The sequence below is a fragment of the Cydia amplana genome, chromosome 4, assembly GCF_948474715.1.
Source record: "Cydia amplana chromosome 4, ilCydAmpl1.1, whole genome shotgun sequence".
In the NCBI taxonomy this organism is placed as follows: Eukaryota; Metazoa; Arthropoda; class Insecta; order Lepidoptera; family Tortricidae; genus Cydia; species Cydia amplana.
This window is the reverse complement of record NC_086072.1, coordinates 14,930,333-14,951,908: the sequence shown is the minus strand read 5'-3', so window position 1 is coordinate 14,951,908 and position 21,576 is coordinate 14,930,333. Positions and strand designations below refer to the sequence as shown.

The 21,576-nt window shown below is 36.9% G+C and overlaps 3 protein-coding genes across 6 annotated transcripts in view; 1 reads left to right on the top strand and 2 right to left on the bottom strand.

Annotated features, from left to right (window-relative positions):
• Nucleotides 1–7,473, top strand: part of LOC134647282 (sodium-coupled monocarboxylate transporter 1-like) — a 127,271-nt gene extending 119,798 nt beyond the window's left edge. Inside the window, exons 3-14 of one of the 3 annotated variants that reach the window (XM_063501563.1) lie at nt 130–289; nt 838–903; nt 1,013–1,064; nt 1,209–1,276; nt 2,146–2,300; nt 2,751–2,891; nt 3,128–3,346; nt 3,619–3,758; nt 4,030–4,157; nt 4,864–5,030; nt 5,259–5,436; nt 7,344–7,473. In XM_063501563.1, coding sequence (XP_063357633.1) covers nt 130–289; nt 838–903; nt 1,013–1,064; nt 1,209–1,276; nt 2,146–2,300; nt 2,751–2,891; nt 3,128–3,346; nt 3,619–3,758; nt 4,030–4,157; nt 4,864–5,030; nt 5,259–5,436; nt 7,344–7,385 — 1,516 coding nt within the window. In that variant the 3' untranslated portion in view covers nt 7,386–7,473. Of the gene's footprint in view, nt 1–129; nt 290–837; nt 904–1,012; nt 1,065–1,208; nt 1,277–2,145; nt 2,301–2,750; nt 2,892–3,127; nt 3,347–3,618; nt 3,759–4,029; nt 4,158–4,863; nt 5,031–5,258; nt 5,437–7,343 lie in introns of those variants that run through there. The other 2 variants (XM_063501565.1, XM_063501564.1) reach the window with 2 other exon arrangements.
• Nucleotides 7,474–7,665: 192 nt separating this feature from the next.
• On the bottom strand, nt 7,666–11,624 carry LOC134647287 (pancreatic lipase-related protein 2-like). Its single transcript, XM_063501572.1, has 6 exons — nt 11,580–11,624; nt 10,703–10,886; nt 9,946–10,094; nt 8,884–9,129; nt 8,148–8,478; nt 7,666–7,724 (listed from the first exon to the last, which is right to left on the bottom strand). Exons 1-6 carry the CDS (start codon nt 11,614–11,616, stop codon nt 7,679–7,681), a joined length of 993 nt encoding a protein of 330 aa, XP_063357642.1. The 5' UTR covers nt 11,617–11,624; the 3' UTR covers nt 7,666–7,678.
• A 2,105-nt stretch (nt 11,625–13,729) lies between these two features.
• LOC134647649 (pancreatic triacylglycerol lipase-like) lies at nt 13,730–17,271 on the bottom strand. Of its 2 annotated transcripts, none has more exons than XM_063502004.1 (6): nt 17,228–17,271; nt 16,070–16,262; nt 15,660–15,808; nt 14,932–15,177; nt 14,121–14,457; nt 13,730–13,831 (listed from the first exon to the last, which is right to left on the bottom strand). In XM_063502004.1, the coding sequence occupies exons 1-6, from the start codon at nt 17,262–17,264 to the stop codon at nt 13,738–13,740; spliced, it is 1,056 nt and encodes a 351-aa protein (XP_063358074.1). In that variant the 5' UTR covers nt 17,265–17,271; the 3' UTR covers nt 13,730–13,737. The 2 variants fall into 2 exon arrangements, with proteins under 2 accessions (XP_063358074.1, XP_063358075.1); XM_063502005.1 differs by having other exon boundaries at nt 14,121–14,445.
• Nucleotides 17,272–21,576: the final 4,305 nt, after the last annotated feature.

Here is a 21,576-nt window from a genome sequence, read left to right as displayed (position 1 = left end):
CGCAACTCATTTTAGACCGCCTGTTTTGGACTTAGACTGACGGGACTGGAAGTTTGACTAGGTAAACCTGAGAGTATAAATGCTTTGGAGTTTGATTACCACATCTTTACCTACAAAAATATGTTACAGCTTTATTTCAGGTATTTCCTTGCTGGGTACACCGACGGAGCTATACTTATACGGGACATCATACGTCTTTTTCCTTATCGGGGCCTGCCTAATGTCTGTCGTCATCTCTTTTACTTTCATGCCCGTATTGCACGATTTGCAAATAACATCGGCTTATGAGGTGTGTATACTGTTCTGATTTTATGGGACTATTTAAGGTGACATTCGGACGGCAACTGCAGCTGTTGTGAGCGGCGACGAGGCGGCCCTCACTTATTTTATCAATGAAATTGACAGTGACAGCAACCGTGTGAACGCCGCGGCAGTAATGCTGTAGTTGCCATTCCAATATCACCTTGGTTACATTTCCATTTGCCACGCCGCATTGCTGCCGGCTGCATTTCCCGCGAAACATCACTATTTTATCAATGTCTTCGCAATTCAGTCGCAATTCGAATTTATCTTATATGAACTCACTATGAACTGTATAAATACGCAGTAGAAATATTAATTACGATTCAACGATATTGATATCCTTTTCCGATTTGATCCTCTTTGTTTTGTTTGGGTGTCTCGTGTATATTTGTATAAAAAAAAAATTTAAACTGTTTATTATAAATAAGAATTTACAATATTTTCGGAAACTTAACCTAATCTACACTATAATAGATTATTAGCTAAGTGAGTGAGGTGAGAGGTGAATATTAAATGTGTGTTTATTTATTTCAGTACTTAGAACTTCGTTACGATAAGCGTATTCGATTATTTGGTTCTATCATATTTAGTTTTTATTTGGTGAGTACCTAATAGTTCAATAATAAACTTAAATTCAATAACAAACATGTATTTAATTAATTCATGTCTGATGTTTAGATAAGATAAAAGTATTTGTTTTTAATTTTAGATGGCGTGGTTACCTATTGTGATATACGTGCCAGCTTTAGCATTTAACCAAGGTGCGTTGCTTATAATGTCCCTAACCCTATTAACTTCATCTTTTAGGTATCATTAATTCCGGAAATATGTTTGAGTAAGTGGTGCAGTTTGAATCATACTTTTGTGAAGCGTATTAATAATGTCTCCTGTCCGTTCCATTTCAGTAACCGGTGTCAATATTCATATCGTCACCCCAATCGTATGCTTTGTTTGCATATTCTATACATCATTGGTAAGAACTTTTTTATTAACTGTTAAATGTTCACTGTATATAAATCCACGCTTGTAGCAATACAACATGTTTACTCCTTCACTGCAATGTGGGCTGATATCGCTACGTTGTAAAGGATGACTCACGTTAGACCGGGCCGACCGGGCCGTGTCCGGGCCGGAGCTTCCGGCGCTTACTTTTCGATGACAGATGGCAGGTGATCACGTGATGCTTTCCATAGAAAACGAAGCTCCGGAAGCTCCGGCCCGGACACGGCCCGGTCTAACGTGAGTCCTCCTTAACTTGTAGCTATAGGTTTTCTGCTAAAGCAGAGAGGCTTTCGACATCTTAGATATTCGTACATTGACCCGACTGTTGCTATCTCTATTGCACGCGCATAATTATACGAGTATTGCTGTCCCGCCCATGATGCCGGTGGTCAATGGCACTGTGCGAGCTTGACATTATGGAAAGCGTCTCTTTTTTATGTAGGGAAAATACTTAATAGAGGAATAACGTCAAATTGCCTAAAAAGTCCATATGAAGTCAAGAAGCCCTATTCAGATTTAACTTGTTAAGGTTTTGAATTTATTTTATACGACCTTGAAGATTGCTCCCGCGCTGTTTGGTGTCTAAGCGAAAGTCGCACGTGAGATGCGCGCGCATCAAGACGATTGTCAAGGTCATATCAAAACCAGTTCAAAACCATAGCAAATTGTTAACTTAGAATCGACCTTCCAGTTCTTTGTACAGCCCTAACGACATTAACTTGGTACTTAAGTGAAAACTAAGTGATTAACTTTATACGTATACCTAAGTTCAATTGAAATTGAGTGTACCTACACATCTACTCCATTTCTTCTCTTTAACATTCTTTCATTATTTTACAGGGGGGTTTAAAAGCCGTCGTTTGGACGGACGTGATACAAACTGTAGTGATGACTGGCGCAATGATTTTAGTCATCATCAAAGGGACAATCATTGTTGGCGGCTTTGGCGAGGTCTGGCGACGGAACTGGAATACAGGAAGGATAGAAATGCCCTCGTAAATATTACTTTTTTGTCCGTAACCTGAATGATCGTATTTTTTTTAATTGTTATAAATCGAATGGTTTACCAAGTGGTGGTGATAAGTATCTATACAGGTATTTGATACATAAAAAGAGGTACTAACTACCCACTTTGTACAATGTAAATGTATACTTAAACTATTTTTTTTTTAATTCTTTGTTATCTCAGCAGTTGGCAAAAAAATTGCGCCGTGATTTATTAGTAGCAGTTTGTTGAGTTTTGGGACTAAAACTAATAGTTTATTATACGTATTACATTTGTACTTTACTTAACATAATACAAATCAGCTTCATTCAGTCAGGTTTTCAATCAATCCGTAGTAATAACTTCCTACCATCCTCCTCAGTTGTATAGTACCTACCCACTTTGCCTTACCGAAAGTGTTTTCTATCGTAATTAGTTAAATTAACAAGTTTTTTTCCAGACTTCACTTTGATTTGACTGATCGACATACTATTTGGTCCGTCTCCATTGGGTCCATGTTCTATTGGACTGGCAATATAGCGGTCAATCAATCTATGATGCAGAGATTTCTGTCCCTACCGGATTTGAAGTCGTCAAAAAGGTAAGCACAAATCACCACCTATAAGTTACCTATAAACTATAGGTTATTGGAATATTGCCTAATTTTCGCTGTAGGAATTTACAGCCAATATTTCCTAATATTTGCTGAATTTTCAAGATCTGTTCCGCTTCCGAAAGTTGACTGTTAGAAAATGCTTAGCGTTACAACCACTTATTTTTTCTTTTGTGAAATTATAATTATCATATTTTTATCGCTATGCTTTTTTAATTTTTCAGGGCAGTTTGGGGTTTTCTAGGTGGAATAACACTGATAGTGTTAATCTGTGCCTTCAGCGGAATGTTAGCGTACGCTAGATACTACGACTGCGATCCCCTGGACTCCAAGCTGGCTCTCGCCAAGGATCAGATCTTGCCGTTGTTGGTTATGGACGTCCTGGGAGAATGGAACGGCTTGCCGGGTATCTTTGTAGCTGGAGTGTTTAGTGCAGCACTCAGGTTGGTTGAGTATCCTCCTAAGGCCCAGCCATACAAGAAAAAAGCCATACAAGTTCGAATATACGAGTATGTTGGACAACATGAAAAAATAATGGACATGTGTTTTGCTATTTTGGCTGAAACTTATATTTAAAAAAAAAACACGTCTCAAAGTTTCATATACTTCTCATCGTGTCTGTTATTTTAGACTATTCTATTACATATTTCAACGTAAATAAAATTGGAACCTTCCCTTGTAAGGTTAAAATTTTCTTTCACTTCGATTGTTTCAGTTCGCTGTCAACTGGGCTTAACTCAATGTCTGCTGTAGTCCTAGAGGACTTTTGGAAGCCGTTTTTCAGGCAGCCGTCACACAAGGAGACACAAATTCTTATGCGCGCCGTGGTCGTAGTTATTGGATGCGTATGTGTCGGTATGTAAAAACAGCAATTCAATTTAGTTCGATTGATTTTAGACTAGGTATATATAATATACTTACAGTTTTTTTGTAAATAAAATTTCGCAGTGTGGGACAGTTTTAAGGACTCATAATGTATTGTTTTCTGTATTGCGGTGTGAAGGTAATAAAATAAAGTGTATTTAATGTGTTGTATTTGTAGGTATTAATTTTGTACATTTTGAAATCGTAATGAGTAATATGTTTTGTAGCTGTATGGTAATGTGAGACGTGCTTTATGTTATAGGCCTAGTGTTTATTGTTGAGAAGTTGGGATCCGTTCTACAATTGTCGATGAGCTTGTCATCGGCATCAATGGGTCCTCTGACTGGAGTATTCCTCATGGGTCTATTCTTACCATTTATTGATTCTACGGTAAGTACTAATACTGGTCTTTTTTTTAGATATACTAAAAATATTGTAGTAATAGAACAATACCTTGTAAATATTTCCTTATTTGCGTTTTCTGCTCCCTAAAAGGTTTAGTTTCCTTATATTTTTACTGGATGGTGGCTTGCACGTGTAGGATGAAGGGCTTAACTTATGAACATAATAAAGTAGATTGGTACAGTCAGCATCAAAATTATCGGATCAGACTATTCGTCAAAAGTATCTATATACTATTCTATTACAACTTAACAAAATGAGATATGTCAATATGTCTCTATATGTGGACCGACCGGTCTGGCCTAGTGGGAGACCCTGCCTGTGAAGCCGCGGTCCTGGGTTCGAATCCCGGTAAGGGCATTTATTTGTGTGATGAGCACAGATATTTGTTCCTGAGTCATGGTTGTTTTCTATCTATTTAAGTATTTGTATATTATATATATCGTTTTCTGAGTACCCACAACACAAGCTTTCTTGAGCTTACCGTGGGGCTTAGTCAATTTGTGTAAAAATGTCCTATAATATTTATTTATTTATTTATATGTATAGATTTAGAACAATTAGACTGTGACAAGCCTTCCAACGCGAACTGTAGAGATATCTATGTATTTGGAAAAGTAGGTATTTCAGTGTGGCAGATACTTTTGGCGGATTGTTCCATCCACTATAGTCACCGAGAACCTTATATTTTCAGAGCGCCTTGAGCGGGGGCGTGTTCGGTCTGCTTACTTCTTGGTGGGTGGCGGCGCAAGCGCAACTCGCGCAGGCGCACGGCTCCCTGCGTTTCGAGGAGAAACCCCGTTTTCTGCACAACTGTACTTACACGTTCCCCGAGAAAACCGTACTGGAGGCTACCGAGGAGTAAGTCTGTTTACATGTACCTGTTTACCATCATCATAACTATATTAGGTACATCATTTTAATATAAAGTTATAGATATTGTCAGTAGAAAAAGGCGCGAAATTAAAATTTTCTATGGGACGATATCCCTACGCGCCTACATTTTTAAAATTTGCCGCCTTTTTCTACTGACAAGATTCTGCTTGACCAAGTATATATAAATATTCATTACCTTTTTTTAATTTCCAGTGAAGTGGCCTACTTATACAGGATATCGTACTTTTGGTACACTGCATTCGGCTGCATCGTAACCATAGTCGTGGCGTGTCTCATCAACCTCTGGCCACAGAAGAAAAAAGAGAAACACTTCAACGAGTTGCGACTTTACGCGCCGTTCATAAGAAGATGGATTGCACGCAAATATCAGGTACGTCCAGCCAGGCGTGGTTCACTCCGCGATTTCGTCGCTTTGCTACAGGTAGCTAAAAGTACATCCGCTCCGCCCCAATTTTGGGGAAACCCATAAGCCGCGCGTGGCGCTGTCGCCACCTAGCGGCCATATCTGTGCTGATCGTAACAGACGCGTTTTGTTAGAGAGTGTGTCTTCTGTACCTAGTAGGTACTATTATTTATTCTGTGGTACGTCTTAATTTTTAACAAGCAAAAACGTCTGCGAACGAATCTCTGCGTCTGTGGTGAATTTCCAATATGACTTGGAACTCTGGTAGCCGTGTAAGAAGTGTAACGCTCTTACGGTAGATGTCGCTAGGGTCCCCTTGACCCATATGGTGGAAAAATTTGCTGGCTATGGATGACTCAGATGGCAGGGCGTTGGAGTATCGATACCTACAGAGGCCGTGAGTTCAAGTCTCACCCAAGACAGTAATTTTTCCACTTTTAAATTTATTCTAAGATCAAGTACGTCATTTTGTTAGCTGGCGCGTTGGACAAATACTTCCCCCAGGGAGCTCCACACCGATCCATCTTGTGCTACCTTTCTTTTACGAGTAGGTACATAAGATGATGACCATATATCGTCTGTTTACCTAATTTGGTAGGTGACGTAAATATATGTAAGAATTAATAATGCACAGATCTAAATACCTACTCGAAATAATTGTACGCGCCCATTTTTACTATCTCCGACCGACAAAGAAGAAGGTGTAGGATTAGTTTTTCGAGAAAACACGCCTCAAATATGTGACCTGTAAAATATTTTTTACCAATAAAGAAACTGAACTGAATTGAACTGAACACCTAAATAAATACATTAATATTCCCTTTAATATTTCTACCTATTTCTTAGCGAGCCTTCAAACGAAACGGACTATCAGTTTTAAATAATTTAACAGATGTCGTTAACGTTTAAGTAATTTTTCAGGTCTTTTATCTTATAACGTCTAGCTAGCAGGATAGATAAAACAAGTTAAAAGAGCTATAGGTGTATCTAAAAATAAGTAATCTATCAATTGTTTTTGTGGTAGCTCTATAGTAACCGCCGCCGCCGGGAGTCACCTTTATTACTTAAACAATATAGTTCCTTACAAAATAACAAGCAAAGAACAATCGATGCCACTTCTGAGTTCAATGATTTAGTAAATAGTTCTAATTCAACAATATTTACACCAATTATCAGAGAGTGATTGAAAACCGTGTCAATTGCTGACAATCTATTATTGGATTATAATAGTATTCTATTGTTATTATTACATTTTACACCCAGGGCCGTCTTAAACTATGCTGGGGCCCCTGGGCACATAAGAGTTTGGGGCCCTTTTGGAAAGTTAAAGAAAGCTAATTAAACTAACATGTTCTTCTACTACTATGATCTTCTATTTATTATGGGTCATCAAATATACTGTTACTGTCTGTCCTTGGGGGCCCCCTGAGGATGGGGGCCCTGGGCACGGGCCCCGTGTGCCCTTATGGTAAAGACGGTACTGTTTACACCATCCTGTGTACATATGTTATCAAATATTTCATACGTCTTAAACTAAATAGATATTATGCCTAATTCGGAAATATCGTTGCGTGTGGTAATAACCCCTAAAATAAAATAAAAAGCTTATAATTTTGGGAATTATAAGCTTTGAGTTCGAATATTTAGTTTCTAGCAATGTAAACATCTGAATAAATCAATAAATGATTGAGTAACAAAATAAATATGTAATAACATTTAAAACTAAGGCAAAAATTAAGGCAATACTCGTAACAAGGCCGATTTGTAATATTTTTTTATTTAATGTTCCGTCTAACAAAATATAATTATTGATTATTCTTTGTCATATTACTCATATTTAAGGTACATATAATGTTTTCATTTATTTATTTCAGATCAAAGTGAACAATGGTGATGTTGAACTACAGAAGAGATAAATTTCGTAAAGTGAAACTAGGTGTAAATAAATAAGTTTTACATGATAATAGGAACTTTATTATTGATAATTTGTACAAAATATGAAATAAAAATGGCGATTTCAGAAAGGCGTTACTTCTGATGTTGAGTAAATGACTACTTTTACTCAACATCAGAAGTACGCCGCCTAGTCTTTCTCATTCAATAAGTCAATCTGTAATTTTTTATTACAAAATACATAAATATAAGGACCTAAAAAGTACGTACATATGTGTTTACAAAATTGTTTTCACATTTGAATTTTTAACATTATTTAGTACGGGTAATTTCTTGCGGTGTCTGCTCTGAAGATGCCGAGCCTGTAAAAATAATATTAGGTGTTTAGCATTATGCGTTACTTTAATTTGTTTCATTAAATATACCTATACCTACCTATTAAGTATATGTCCATTTAGGTACATATATTAATGCATAATTTTAATGTAGAAGCAGTGTTTTAATTAATTTAATATTAATGAAAAATCTTAGTTTTAAGCAGCTACAAGAAGCACTAAAACAACTGTCCGATATGTATAATGATATTGCTTCTATATTGCATTTTCATTACTTGGGCTGACATTATCACACAAGAATTCAGTAAACACAATCCACATTTTTATGTACAAAACCATTCACGCTGCTTGTCAATAATTCAAAGCTTGAAAACGGAACCGAATAAACCAATATCATTTTTGGCTTATACGGCGAGACCTAATAAAAGTAAGAAATCAATGTAAAATTACTGTTCTTTGTTGACATCTCCGTTGCCCATTGACTGAAGAGGGCCAGAACATCTGCCCCTCCTAGCATCTCTCTGGGTCTCGCACTCGTTGCCTAAGAGATGGTCATACTTGACCGTGGCAGCCATGTATTCCCAGGATTTCGAGTGTGAGCAGCTGTTCAACCAGCAGCCAGGCATGCTTGAGCCGCCGTTCGGGTAGTGGTCGGAGTGGCCGCAGGGGTCGGAGTAGCCGAACAGTGCGGTGTTGGTATGAATGACCTCGACGTAGCGGGCGTCGGTTGAGACGATGCGGTTGTTGTCGCTGCCCCATAGGGGACCGGCCGGGTCCAGAGCTAAATAAAAAATACAGTCAGAAATATCTTTTGCAGTTAGGTACTTTTTTTTATCAGAGATAGAGAGGCGGTGAGCGAGATTAAAACTACGTTAGCATACAACGAATTCTACCAAAGGATTAATTACCTACCAAAATATGGATGGTACTACTTACAACACACACATATCCATAATTGCTCTCTTAAGCTCTGGCACTCATTGCTAGTGTATAGGAAAATTTAAAGAAAATGAAATTAAACATACTGAAAGGAAATTTCTGACTGTGATTCACATCGCCCAAAGTCGTCCCTAAGGTAGTTTTCGGAGTGTCGAAATTGTGGACATTTATATGACCTATATGTTCATAACTTTTAGGAACAGAAAACAGTACCTAAACCTGAGTCTCGTATTGAATTTAAAATCACCTGTGATCCTTCTAACTTGGCCCTGCAGCTCTCGGCCCGCGTTGCCCATCAAATGTCCACCAAGACTGAACCCAACCAAGTGCACTGTATCCAGCGAGAGCCCAAATCCTTGGCTCAGCCAGCGGATGAAGTGGCCGAGTCCGCGGCCAACTGCGGCGACGCCATTCTTGGCCGTGATGTAGCTGCGGTTGGCGAGGAGGTTCCAGTCCACGACTATGACGTTCACGTCAGCCACTTGAAGGAAAGCTGGAAGAGAACAAATACGTTCAAAACGGTTTTAAGCGAAGCTCTATATCGTAACGCTGCGTCTTACGTAAGCGAACAACTCGCGAACGCAACGCGACGCGGCGTGGCGCGGCGGGCTCATGGCGTTCGGGTTCGCAACGAGATCGCCCACGTAGGACACTTCTATAGGTATCAAAGGATTGATTCACCCCGCGCGTATTGTTCGCCTACGTAGTACGCTGCGTACCGCTAATGCTTATAAGAAAATTATGATTTAAGTACTTTTTAACCTCTCCCTAAGCCTTAGCTGTCGTCGTACTAAAATACGAGTATATAGAGTCGGACCAAGAAAAGTCTGCAGCGGATTTGATAGCCCACGCAGGGCCATTGTTATTTTAAACGTCAAACTTCTATGAAATTATGACGTATAAATAACACTTGCACTGCGGGGGCTATCAAATCCGCTGCAGACTTTTCTTGGTCCGACTCTACCTACCTAAGAATAATATGCTAAGTCTACCATAATTTTGCGTTTACCGTGAATAGGTACATGATATCAAAATTCAAAATGTGGAATTTTGAAAATCATGTGTTTACGACCTACCCTACAAAAAAAATTACATGTAATTTGTTACGAATTACTTACATATTTAGTCGTCGTGGTATACCTATGGGTCGTCTTTCAAAAGAAAAGATAAAATAATTAAAATAATAAGTGCCAAATAACAAAACATGAACGGGGCGGGTCCAACACTTCTTAGGTGACTGAGGCTCTGAAAAGGAAAAAGGAGGGCCTTCCCGCCCTTGCTAACGTGAGTCATTCTTAATTATATGTACCTTCAGTGAGTTGAGTGTTCATATCATTTCCACCATGACCATTCCATCCATGAGCTAGGAAGACTGTATCCTTTCTCAAATCAAAGTTGGACTGCAGTACGCTGTTCACGTTTCCATCTAGCAGAAATTGAGCGACGTGAGGATTTGCCCTGGACAAAAACAAATGGTAATTAACACTGTAGCCATAGGTACATACCAGGGGATGGGATGGGATGCACAGAAACCTTGGCCTATACAAGTTTTACTTCTTGGCCCCACGCCGACTATTGCCACCTGACAATGATAATTCACCGTCAATGCAATGATATTACATATATTTATAACCACTAGTTATAAATTATTGCGTCTATGTGGTCAATCCATTGCTGGTCAATAGGTAAACATTGACGCTGGGTACTGTCGTTACTTATCGTTACATACTGACCCAGAAATTAATTGAGGTTATGATTGTTAGGTAGCATTGTTAGCATTGTGAAGTTGGTGATATAGAAGCCTGATGATTTGAACTTTAACCCTTTAACCGCCAGAGTCTGATATATAAGACATTACATATCCAGCTCATTTCGCCACAGTCTGATAAATAAGACAAATATCTGATTTGGTTTTTACAGCCCATTTATAACTCCCGTAACTATGCCAACCTTACCCTGCGTGGTACAATTACTGTCGGTGGCGACACGAGCACGCTCGATCAAAAATTGCTGGCGGTTAAAAGGTTAAATCCCTGAAGCCTTGCAGTTGCAGAGTAAAATTTTACCGTGTAAACAGCCAGTAGCCGTTGCTATCCAGGTTTCGCTCGTAGGCCCGGATGAATTCTTCGTCGACGGGCTCGAGTGTGTCGACCAGATGGAGTAAGTTGTCCCCGTCGCCCGGAAACAGGAAGTATCTGTCCCCATCCTGATAACCCTCGGTAGGGTCTTTGATGACGCTCGCAGACGTAACTGGCAAACAATGCAACTTTTAAAGAGAGTTTTTTACTTATACCTATTATACCTTGCTATAAATTATAGGTAAGTAATTTATGTCACTTTAAATAAGTTTTTAATTTCACAAGTAAGTTTTCATTAGCAAAAGAATAACATAAACATTTTTAAATATGGGTAAGAGCGTGCGACTTGCAATCCGGAGGTCGCGGGTTCAAATCCCGGCTCCTACCTATGAGTTTTTCGGAACTTATGTACGAAGTATCATTACCAGGCGCTTTTCGGTGAAGGATAACATCGTGAGGAAACCGGACTAATCCCAAAAAGGGCCTAGTTTACCTTCTGGGTTGGAAGATCAGATGGCTGACGCTTTCGTAAAAGCTAGTGCCTTCGCCAATTCTTGGGATTAGTTGTCAAGCAAACCCCTAGGCTCCCCTGAGCCGTGGCAAAATGCCGGGACAACGCGAGGAAGATGATAGCGTTCAGTTGGATTTGAGTTGTAATGTTTTTTAGTTGTTTATATAGTTGTTGTTAGCAAAATTTGTTTAACCCTGGTGCCGCTACGCACGTGGTTCAATTTCGGAATCTTTCTCATGATCGAGTATCAATATTATAGGACGAGAGGTTAAACAACAACTTTGCTCCCTTGTGAAACAAATGACTACTGTCGGTGTTAAAATGCAGCCATAATATCAGATAATATTAAACTACCTGCTATAGCGACGGATATCAGGGCAAACAACTTCATTTTCACGAAAGCTGATAGAAACTACGACTAGTTTATTTGTTGGCCATTGTTTTATAATGTCAGTAGTACTTAGTTAATTAGATTATCTTGATGTGATTATCAAATTTGATAAAATTTTGATTAAACGATAATAATATGACGAATGTTATTTCTTTTTTAAAGATTTACGTAGGTACACTATAGAGCTCTAGCCAAGTTCGAATTATTATTAATTGCCTATATCTTGTATACTTTTCTAGCTTTTAGAAACCTGCATACATCCGCGAAGGTTTATATGAAATCCCCAACCCGCATTGGGCTAGCGTGGGGCCTATAGCCCCAACTTAACCCTCTCGTGCATAAGAGGAGGCCTGTGCCCAGAAGTTGGAAGTAAATAGGATGAATTATATGTATTTATTATACTTAAACGTTGTCGTTTTGCTTTTACCAAGCATTTTCGCTACATACCTTGAAATCCATGTTATCGTCTACGACGGAGCGCTGCGATCGTAGCTTAGCGGTGAATGTGTTAAAACAGAAATCGGCTTACAGACCAATTTGAACGTGCCTACTTGCATGCACATGACTGTATTTAATAACTATTTTCAGCTTCAGAACAGTCTGAATGCCGACTGTATCGTGTCGTACACTAATAGGGTATTTGACATTTTTTTATGAATGGTATCAGTCGATCAGGTTTGTTTTGAGGATCAAATGTCTGTATGGGACCCATTGTCTTAAAGCAATACAACAGTCATATATGATGGTCAAAGTCTGGCACCCGCACTTTACTGACGAAACGCTTCATAGAAAATGGCAATACATCGTGACGTCATCATGTAACGTTAGAAGCCGTTTCAATGTATGGAAAACAAGGAAATTGCGATACTGTTGGTGAAATATTACGTTTATGTATATGGTTGCCATACAATATTTTTTTTAATAAAATGTAGGGAATCGAATGGTATCATTATTTCTTTTCTATTTCGAATAAAAAAAAAAATATAACTTTAAGGCCTTGTATTTTTTATTATTCCCATATATTTTTTTAAATTTCCAATGTATTGTGATAAATTGCTCATTTTCTATCTATTTAACTATATTTAGTTATAAAATTCAACATGTGTCAAATACCCTATTGAGTACCTACCTGCGCCACTCGTTCAAAATCCAGAACTTGCACTAGAGTAGTATTAATCACAATAATCCCATTATAGTTCAATTATTAACAATTATCTTATAGCTAAGTTATCACTACTGATGTGGTTAATTCTGTTTTAAATTAGTATCATCATGTATTATTTACCCTAGGGAAAAATTGGACTTGGACGTAATTTTAGTTGCTCTTAAAACGAAATTTATCATGTATTTTTTTGGTTTCTTACCGTCGAAGTAAAAGATAAAGAAAACATTCGATACACATATCTGTATGACGAATATATCTATGACGACAAATAGGTAAGTTGCGGCGTTGCGGCTACATGTTACGAAGTAAATAATGTATTTTAAAATGCGTAATTTACATGTAAAATACCTTTACAAATATTGGGATATATTGCTCTTTTGTAGAATAATAGTAGAATATTTTGTAGTGTTCAGCTAATACTTTATATTATGCTTGACAATTCAAGACCAGAAGGACAAGGACAGGTTAAATACTTAGGAAAATTAAAATTAAAAGAAAAGAAAGAAAGATGGAAAGCCACATTATGTTTATATTCTTATCTTATCTAGGTAGTCTGTGTCGTTGTTATACGTTCACCAGAAGTTCTAAGGGTGCGGCTCCACTAAGGGTGTTACCACACCAATCGATCGATGGACTTGATTTTTTGGCACATAACTGGCGCAGGGGGTTTACATTTTTTTAAATTTAATAGTTATATCGTAATCATTCTTCATTACTGGAATTTGTGAATTTGTGATTTTGATACCTATCAAAATGCAACATGTAAATTCGAATTGGACTCATGTTGTCTCAAGTAGGTACTAGGTATCTATTCATTTAGCTTGTGAAGCGATCGAGCTCCCGCGTGCTGTAAGTAATTAAGTATTCATTTCACATTTTCTAAGAAGGTACCATAACTTTACTGGAGCCGTATTGTGCGTACACAGTAATGGGTAGAATGACAGGCAATTTTTACTCTAATACAATTTTAATAATGGAGAATAAAAATTAGCAAACTTTATATCGATGTAGGGATAATCTGCAAGTGTGTTTATTCTATAAAGTCCAAATCTGTAACGAACATAGAGATAATTAATAATGACGAATAATTAATAATAATTTAAAAAATCCTAAGATATTGCTGAACACAGTTGTGTTACTTACATGTTTATAGTTAGTTATCTTTAAATAAGTAATAAAAATAGTGAGTGATAACAGGTACCTATAGGTAAATACTACGCAGTATGATATCCCTTACATAGATTGATTTAAGACAATTATATTAAATCTTTAAAAGGTATTTAATTTGCTTGCAAATTGATGCGTGAGAGCAATGAAGAAAGACATGAAGACTACTTACTGTGTCTTTGCGATGAAGCTGTTTCCCATCAGCCCTCCATAACCAGAGCATCGATTGTGAAATGCTTCCCAAACATTAGCACATTTATTAGCTAGAAACTTATTATGCTCAACGCTGGCCGCCATATATTTCCAGGATCTCGAATGATGACAAATCAAGTCCAGAACATGACAGCCGGTCATGAACGAGCCTCCGTTGGGGTAGTGGTCGGAGTGGCCGCAAGGTTTGGGGTAGCCGGCCATGTAGGCGTTCGTGTGGATGACCTCGACGTAGTGTGCGTCTCTTCTGGATAGACGGCGCTTATCGCAACACCATAGAGGGCCAGCTGGGTCCAGGGCTGTACAAAGAGCAAATACTTAATTCAAATAAGATCCATTGAAATCATCAAACGATAATAAGAAAAATATTTCGATTTCTGCTTGATTTGTAGGTAATTATTTGTATGTAAAGGATTTTTTGCGGAGGTTTTAAGGCAAATAGTTCCTTACTTTTATTAAAGAGTGACTACTGCTAAATTATGACCAAACGTTTACATAGATCTATAAAACTTCACGGAAAGAAACAGGTATGTCTTAATGAAATACGGATCATAATATATGTATATAGAACCAAAGTAGCGAAAAAGGCTGAAACCATATATTTCAAATATCGGTTCTCTATACTAATATGTGTCATGTGAAGGAATGATTCACAGTAGTTTAGCATGTAAAAAACAAAACGCCAGAAAAAGCCAGAAGGGGGATGAAGGCAGAGGGATATGGCCGTAAAAAATTATGAGATTCGAGACGAGAACTCGGTAAGTTTTCATAACCTGTTATTCTCTGTGCTGCCCCTTTGAGCTCTCTCCCCGCGCTGCCAACTAAGTGGCCACCCAGACTGTGACCCACTAGGTGGATATTCTGCAAGGACATGTGGAAGTTTTGATGTAGCCAGTAAATGAACTGTCCGTACATTCGGCCCACCTTCGGGACTGACTCCTTTGCTGTCACATATCCCATCTTGGCCAGTCCACTCCAATCAAGGACTATGACGTTTACATCAGCGTCTTTAAGGAACACTTAAACAGATAAATAATTAAATTGTATGATAAATATTGGATTTATATATTTTTACAAATTTACTTATAAATTAAAACATCTTATAAACTACACAATTAACATATGTACATATTTTCCAAGAAAAATGTCCTACTTTAAATTTAAAATCTAAAAACGAATACCCTATGAAATTTTAATCATAAATAAACACAATTAAAGATATCAATAAGCTTCGAAATAAATTAAAAGTGGAAAAATGACTGTCTTGGACTTTTGTCTTCCACTTTTAATTTATTTCGAAGCTTAATAGCATCGTTCGCAGACGTTTCTGCTTAATACAAAATTAATTCAATAACACCTAATCAAAAAACTCACCACGAGCAATTCCAGGCGCAAATGTTCCCAGTAAAAAAATATATAATTATGTACATGTATTTATTACTAAATAATTACAAAAAAATATATCGACTAAGACTTAACATGGATTTTAATATATACCAACCTTTAGTAAGAAGTTTATTCATTTCGGTGTTACCGTCACCTAACCATCCGTGTGAAGTGAAGACGGTAGGTTTGTTCGGGTCGAAATTAGATTTTTTTACACTCGTTTTATTCCCCATTATCAGAATTTGTTTTTCCTTTGCATTCGACCTGTGAAAATATTTTGCTTTAAGAACGAAGCCTGATTATTAACTAGGTACTATAATAAGTATTTATAACTGTCATTTACTAATAAACCTTTTGTTATGTTAGTGGTATCCTTGAAGATCTTTCTTCTCTCGGCTTTTTGTGATGGCTCACTAAGAGTCGACCCTTGTAGACTCAGCAACCACATAGGCATAAGTTACCCTATATATAGCTTGGATAAACCTACCTGTAAGATTTAAAAAATGGCTTTATAATTAATAGTACCTTGTATACAACCAATACCCGTTATTGACTGGACAGCAAGTGTAATTGCGTATTGCATCTCTATCGATTGGTTCCCAGGAATCGATTTTGTATATTTTACCATTGTCCCCGGGAAAATAGAAGATCCTGTCACCAGGCCTGTAACCACTCCAGTTTTCAAAGCTTACATCTTTGTTATTTCTTGCAGATACAGCTGTAACCGTGATATTATGATATAATATTGTTACTCGATTGTTTGAAAAGCATTTTATGTATAAACACGATGTATAAATATTATGACATAATATTGTTACTCGATTGTTAGAAAAGAATTTTATGTATAAACACGATGTTAAAAATTAATGATGTATGTTTTAATTTTTTTTATATTAAAATCGAATCGATGTTAAATATACTTATCAATATTTTTAATATCTTTTTTTAAATTTCTTGTGATTGCTATTCTCATAAATAAGTCAATGTCTGTATTCTTTCCAATATCTTTTTTTTTCATTATTTACACATTCATTTCATTATTAGGTACATTACATTACAATTTATATGGAGTCTCTGTCATTGAGAATTAGATTAGGGATGAAGACATCCGTAGAAGAACTAAGGCTGAGAATAGCTTTTGAGCTGTTGAGTTGCCACAGAATAAACGTGTTGGGTGTGGATGAAACAGGTAATTGAGTGGCAGCCACGTACCAGAAGACGCACGGATGACTTTAAACTATAGGTACCTAAGTAGGAAAACTGACGGTCCGGCTAAGATCGCAGGAAATCAATGCTTGAAACTGGTGCATTAGCGAGTGTTGTGGGGATCCCAGAAGTATGTATGTTTCTTAGGTACTTATGTATAAGATTTATAAAAACTGGACATGTAAATACTATAATATATATGCATGTTAGCAATAATCAAGTAGGTATAGCAACTTAATTGTAATATTTCTACGCCGATAGAGGCAGAATATGACGCACTTATTGTAATTTGACCATCATTGTATCTACCATATTCTAAGAAATAAACATTTGTATTTGTATTTGAAGTTCCTGTCGTGCCTGATATGATGATGGCCATGATGTCTCTATATATATATATATATATATATATATATATATATAAGTAGCAAGTAATGAAACTAATGAACATCTCCCATATATGGTAAATCTGCTCACCTGCTAAAATTGCGAATACAATAGCAGATGAGAACATTTCCGTAATATTGGAAAGTGCGATTGTTGTATTTATAATGCTTATGATGCGTGGGTAATTTCATTAGTTACTTTATAATTACTCAATCAGTTAAATTAAATGTAGTTTTTAATGACTTTTAGGTAGCGATTTTAGACGCTTGATTCATACTTTCTGTCGGGCGGTGGCCTACCTACTTACAAAATTATTATTAAGGGATACTCATACTCATACTCATACTCGTTTATTCATAAAGCCAATTTACATGTCAAATAAATTATACACTTACACTTAAACTTAAAATTATATATACAATCAATCGAAAATTAAAACAAAGCTTATTTACATGTCGAATTAAAATTGGAAAACGTTTAAAATTAAAATTGAGGTCAAGACGAAAGACTTAAAATTTAAAATTAGGATACATTTTAAAATTACAATTAATATAAAAAAAGCTGGATAGGGCTTATAGTTCGTTTTTTTTATCATTAGAAAGAACTTGCAAGAAGATAAGCGATCGTGACATGTCTTTTAATTGAAAAACGCTTTTTTAAAATCAAAAACTATTACTTATGAAAGCAGAAGAATATAAATGATCGTATCAGATTCATAATTGTTACATATTTGCCGTAATTTATTTTTAAAATGTGTTTTTCAATTAAAAGACACATCAAGATTATTTACCTTATTTCTAATGCTAAAAAAACGAACTATAGTGAGGCTTCACTAATCTTCTATTTATAGGTCAACTAGCGACCCGCCCCGGCTTCGCACGGGTTAACAAATTATACACAAACTTTCCTCTTGAATCACTCTATCTATTAAAAAAACCGGCCAAGTGCGAGTCGGACTCGCGCTCCAAGGGTTCCGTACATTACACAATTTTTAACAATGTATTTTTTCATGTGAAACGTGAGTGAAATGTCTATAAAAAACCCGTAGGGGTAGCATCAAAAACTAAGTAATTAAGTCCGACTCACGCTTGACTGCACATTTCTAATAGGTTTTCCTGTCATCGATAGGTAAAGAAGTATTTTGTGTTTTTTTTTTCAATATTTCAGCACAGTAGTTTCGGAGATAAATTTTCCATGTGTCTTAATAACTATTCATTGACCAGTCAAGCTACCATGTAGATTCAGGGTTAACAAGCAACGTGAGCGCAGCGAGCGCGAAATTTTTTGTGAAAAAATTGTGAAAGCGTGTTAAAAAGGCCGGGCTAGGCCTAAAAATCCGAAGTTCCCTAGTGAGGCGAGCTTTCATGCGAGGTCGAAGCCGTGCTTCAGGATAAGCTCAGCTAGAGCATAGACGCCAACCAATGTCCATTGTATTAAAAAGCGAGACCGCAGGCCGAGCTTGGCGCAGCGAGGTCAAAGGCTAAGCTGAAGCAGAGGAGATTTGGAAGACAAACCAAAAATTTAGGTAAAAAGTGAGGCTAGAAGGTCGAGTTCAGAAATCTCCACATTACTTAATAAGCCCGAAGCGTATTTATAACCAGCGCGGTGAGCTTGCGAGGCAAATGCCAAGCTACTGAAACAAATGTTTATATTTGTTAAAAATTAAGCGACGCCGAAGGTCGAGCTGTAAGACAGCAGCGCTCTAACACGAACCAATCGTCAAATGTACTCAACAATAATATGTGTCATATGTACAAGAGTTACTCGGAGGGCCGAAGTTCCATTGATGAGGTTTTAGGCCCTCGGGAGCCTGAAATTCGAGCTCTACATTACAGACTTTAAAAGCTATAAAATAACATAATTTACATAACCATATCTAATGATTGTGTGTCTGAGAAACTGATATTGGACATTAGCTAAAAGTAGGTACCATAAAACATTTTTTTTTAATTTGGCAATATGAAACGTAGAAATGTAGGTATATTATTATTTACTAAGTCCAGCCCCCTACTAAATAACTATGATTTTTAAACCGGGACAATTTTCTTATCGGCCGGGACGCCGGAACACCATGCTTCAAACCGGGCCATGTCCCGGCGTACCGGGACGTATGGCAACCCTACGTTAGGTTCATCTTCATACCATACACTACATACTCGTATCTGGGGGCACGGCAGTGCCCCCGCCAAGACAAGGAAAGCGAAGCGCAAGGGCACTATAACCTACCTTTTCTCGAAACGCTTCGTCGTTTTTTGTCCTATTTATCCTAAAATTACTAAAAACAAAATTGAGTTACTCACAATGAGCTCTTTCATTTGATATGTAACAAGATATAGTTTGAAAAAGTTTATTTTTTAAGTTTCCCATTTACCCCCCAAAAGTGGCTCTCATGTTTAAAATTCATTTGTTTGCGTTACATGTCCGTCTTTGAGTCACAAACTTGCATATCATGTACCAATTTTCACCTTAATTGGTCCAGTAGTTTCAGAGAAAACATTTAAAAAAAAAACCTGTGGGGGTAGGGTCAAAGACTAAGTAATTAAGTTCGACTCACGCTTGACTGCACATTTCTAATAGGTTTTCCTGTCATCTACTTATAGGTAAAGAACTATTATGTGTATATTTTTCAAAATTTTAGATCCAGTAGTTTCGGAGATAAGGGGGGAATGGTCATTTTTTGCCTATTTTCTTGAATAACTGCTAAACTATTTATCCTAAAATAACCGAAATTTTTTTTGAGTTACTCACAAATAGCTCTTTCATTTGATACTTTTTCAAACTATAACAAGATATAGTTTGAAAAAGTTTATTTTGTAAGTTTCCCATTTACACCCCAAAATTGGCTCCCATGTTTAAAATTCATTTGTTTGCGTTACATGGCCGTCTTTGAGTCACAAATTTGCATATGTGTAGCAATTTTCACCTTAATTGGTCCAGTAGTTTCGGAGAAAACATTAAAAGAAAAACCGTAGGGGTAGGGTCAAAGACTAAGTAATTAAGTACGACTCACGCTTGACTGCACATTTCTAATAGGTTTTCCTGTCATCTATAGGTAAAGAACTATTTTGTGTATTTTTTTCAAAATTTTAGACCCAGTAGTTTCGGAGATAAGGGGGGGAATGGTCATTTTTTGCCTATTTTCTTGAATAAGCGCTAAACTATTTATCCTAAAATTATAAAAAAAAATACATTTGAGATTCTTACAATGAGCTCTTTCATTTGATATGTAACACGATATAGTTAGAAAAACTTTATTTTTTAATTTTCTCATTTACCCCCCAAAAATGGCCTCCATATATAAAATTAATTTATTTACGTTACACGTCCATCTTTGGGTCACAAACTTACATATGCGTACCAAATTTCAACTTAATTGGTCCAGTAGTTTCGGAGAAAATAGGCTGTGACAGACGGACGGACGGACAGACAGACAGACAGACAGACAGACGAGTGATCCTATTAGGGTTCCGTTTTTTCCTTTTGAGGTACGGAACCCTAAAAACCGCATCAAAATCCGTTGCGTACTTTTAAAGATCTAAGCATACAGACAGACAGACAGACAGGGAAGCGACTTTGTATTATACTATGTAGTGATTTATAATACATTTATATTATATACACTAGATGTTATGAGATATCTATATAGGTATGGATAAATTAAAGGACAATCCACGGCAAGAAAAATGTAGGACCTGTTGATAATTGACCGGGATAGTTAAAAATGGGACATTATCTATGAGTAGGTACCTACTTACATATATATACATAAGTATATACATTTTATGTGTCTGCTGATTCCTCAATTACAACATAGGTGTTACCTACCTACTTATTGAGAAAAATAAAAATCGCAGTTTCTACCACACGTAGTTAATTCAGCAAAATGTATTTTAATTTTGTATTATGTACCTACAGAAACGTCTGCAAAGTAAAGAATACCACAAAGCTTAGAAAGACAGTGAATTTCATTCATAAAATGTTTTTCTCTATTTTTTGCGCTCCTTTCAGCTTTATGTATTTAAAAAGGCCAGCTGGCGCCTGTGAATACATACCGATTCTGTAACAAAAATAATATACGTAAGACACATTAAATACATACAGTAGGTACCTATTTCTCGTACTTCACGTGCTAAAATCATAGGTAATTAGGTTATAGTTTACGTACCCTCGTTTATTCCAGTCTCCATTGCCCATGTGAAAGGAAGCGCCAAAGCATGTGCTTAGTTCGGCTTCCCAGACATTTGGACATTGCCTTCCAACCAGGTAGATCTACATTATCTACAAGGACGGGCTTGGCTTCACCATCCGGCATCCAGACGTAGCGACTCTCGCCTTCCACATAGTGCATATTGTCTCCCGGTACACCGACTGAATGGCAGTGCCGGAACAACCTAAATATAAAGATATGCAGTGACTTAAAATAACACAGGTTGAAAAAC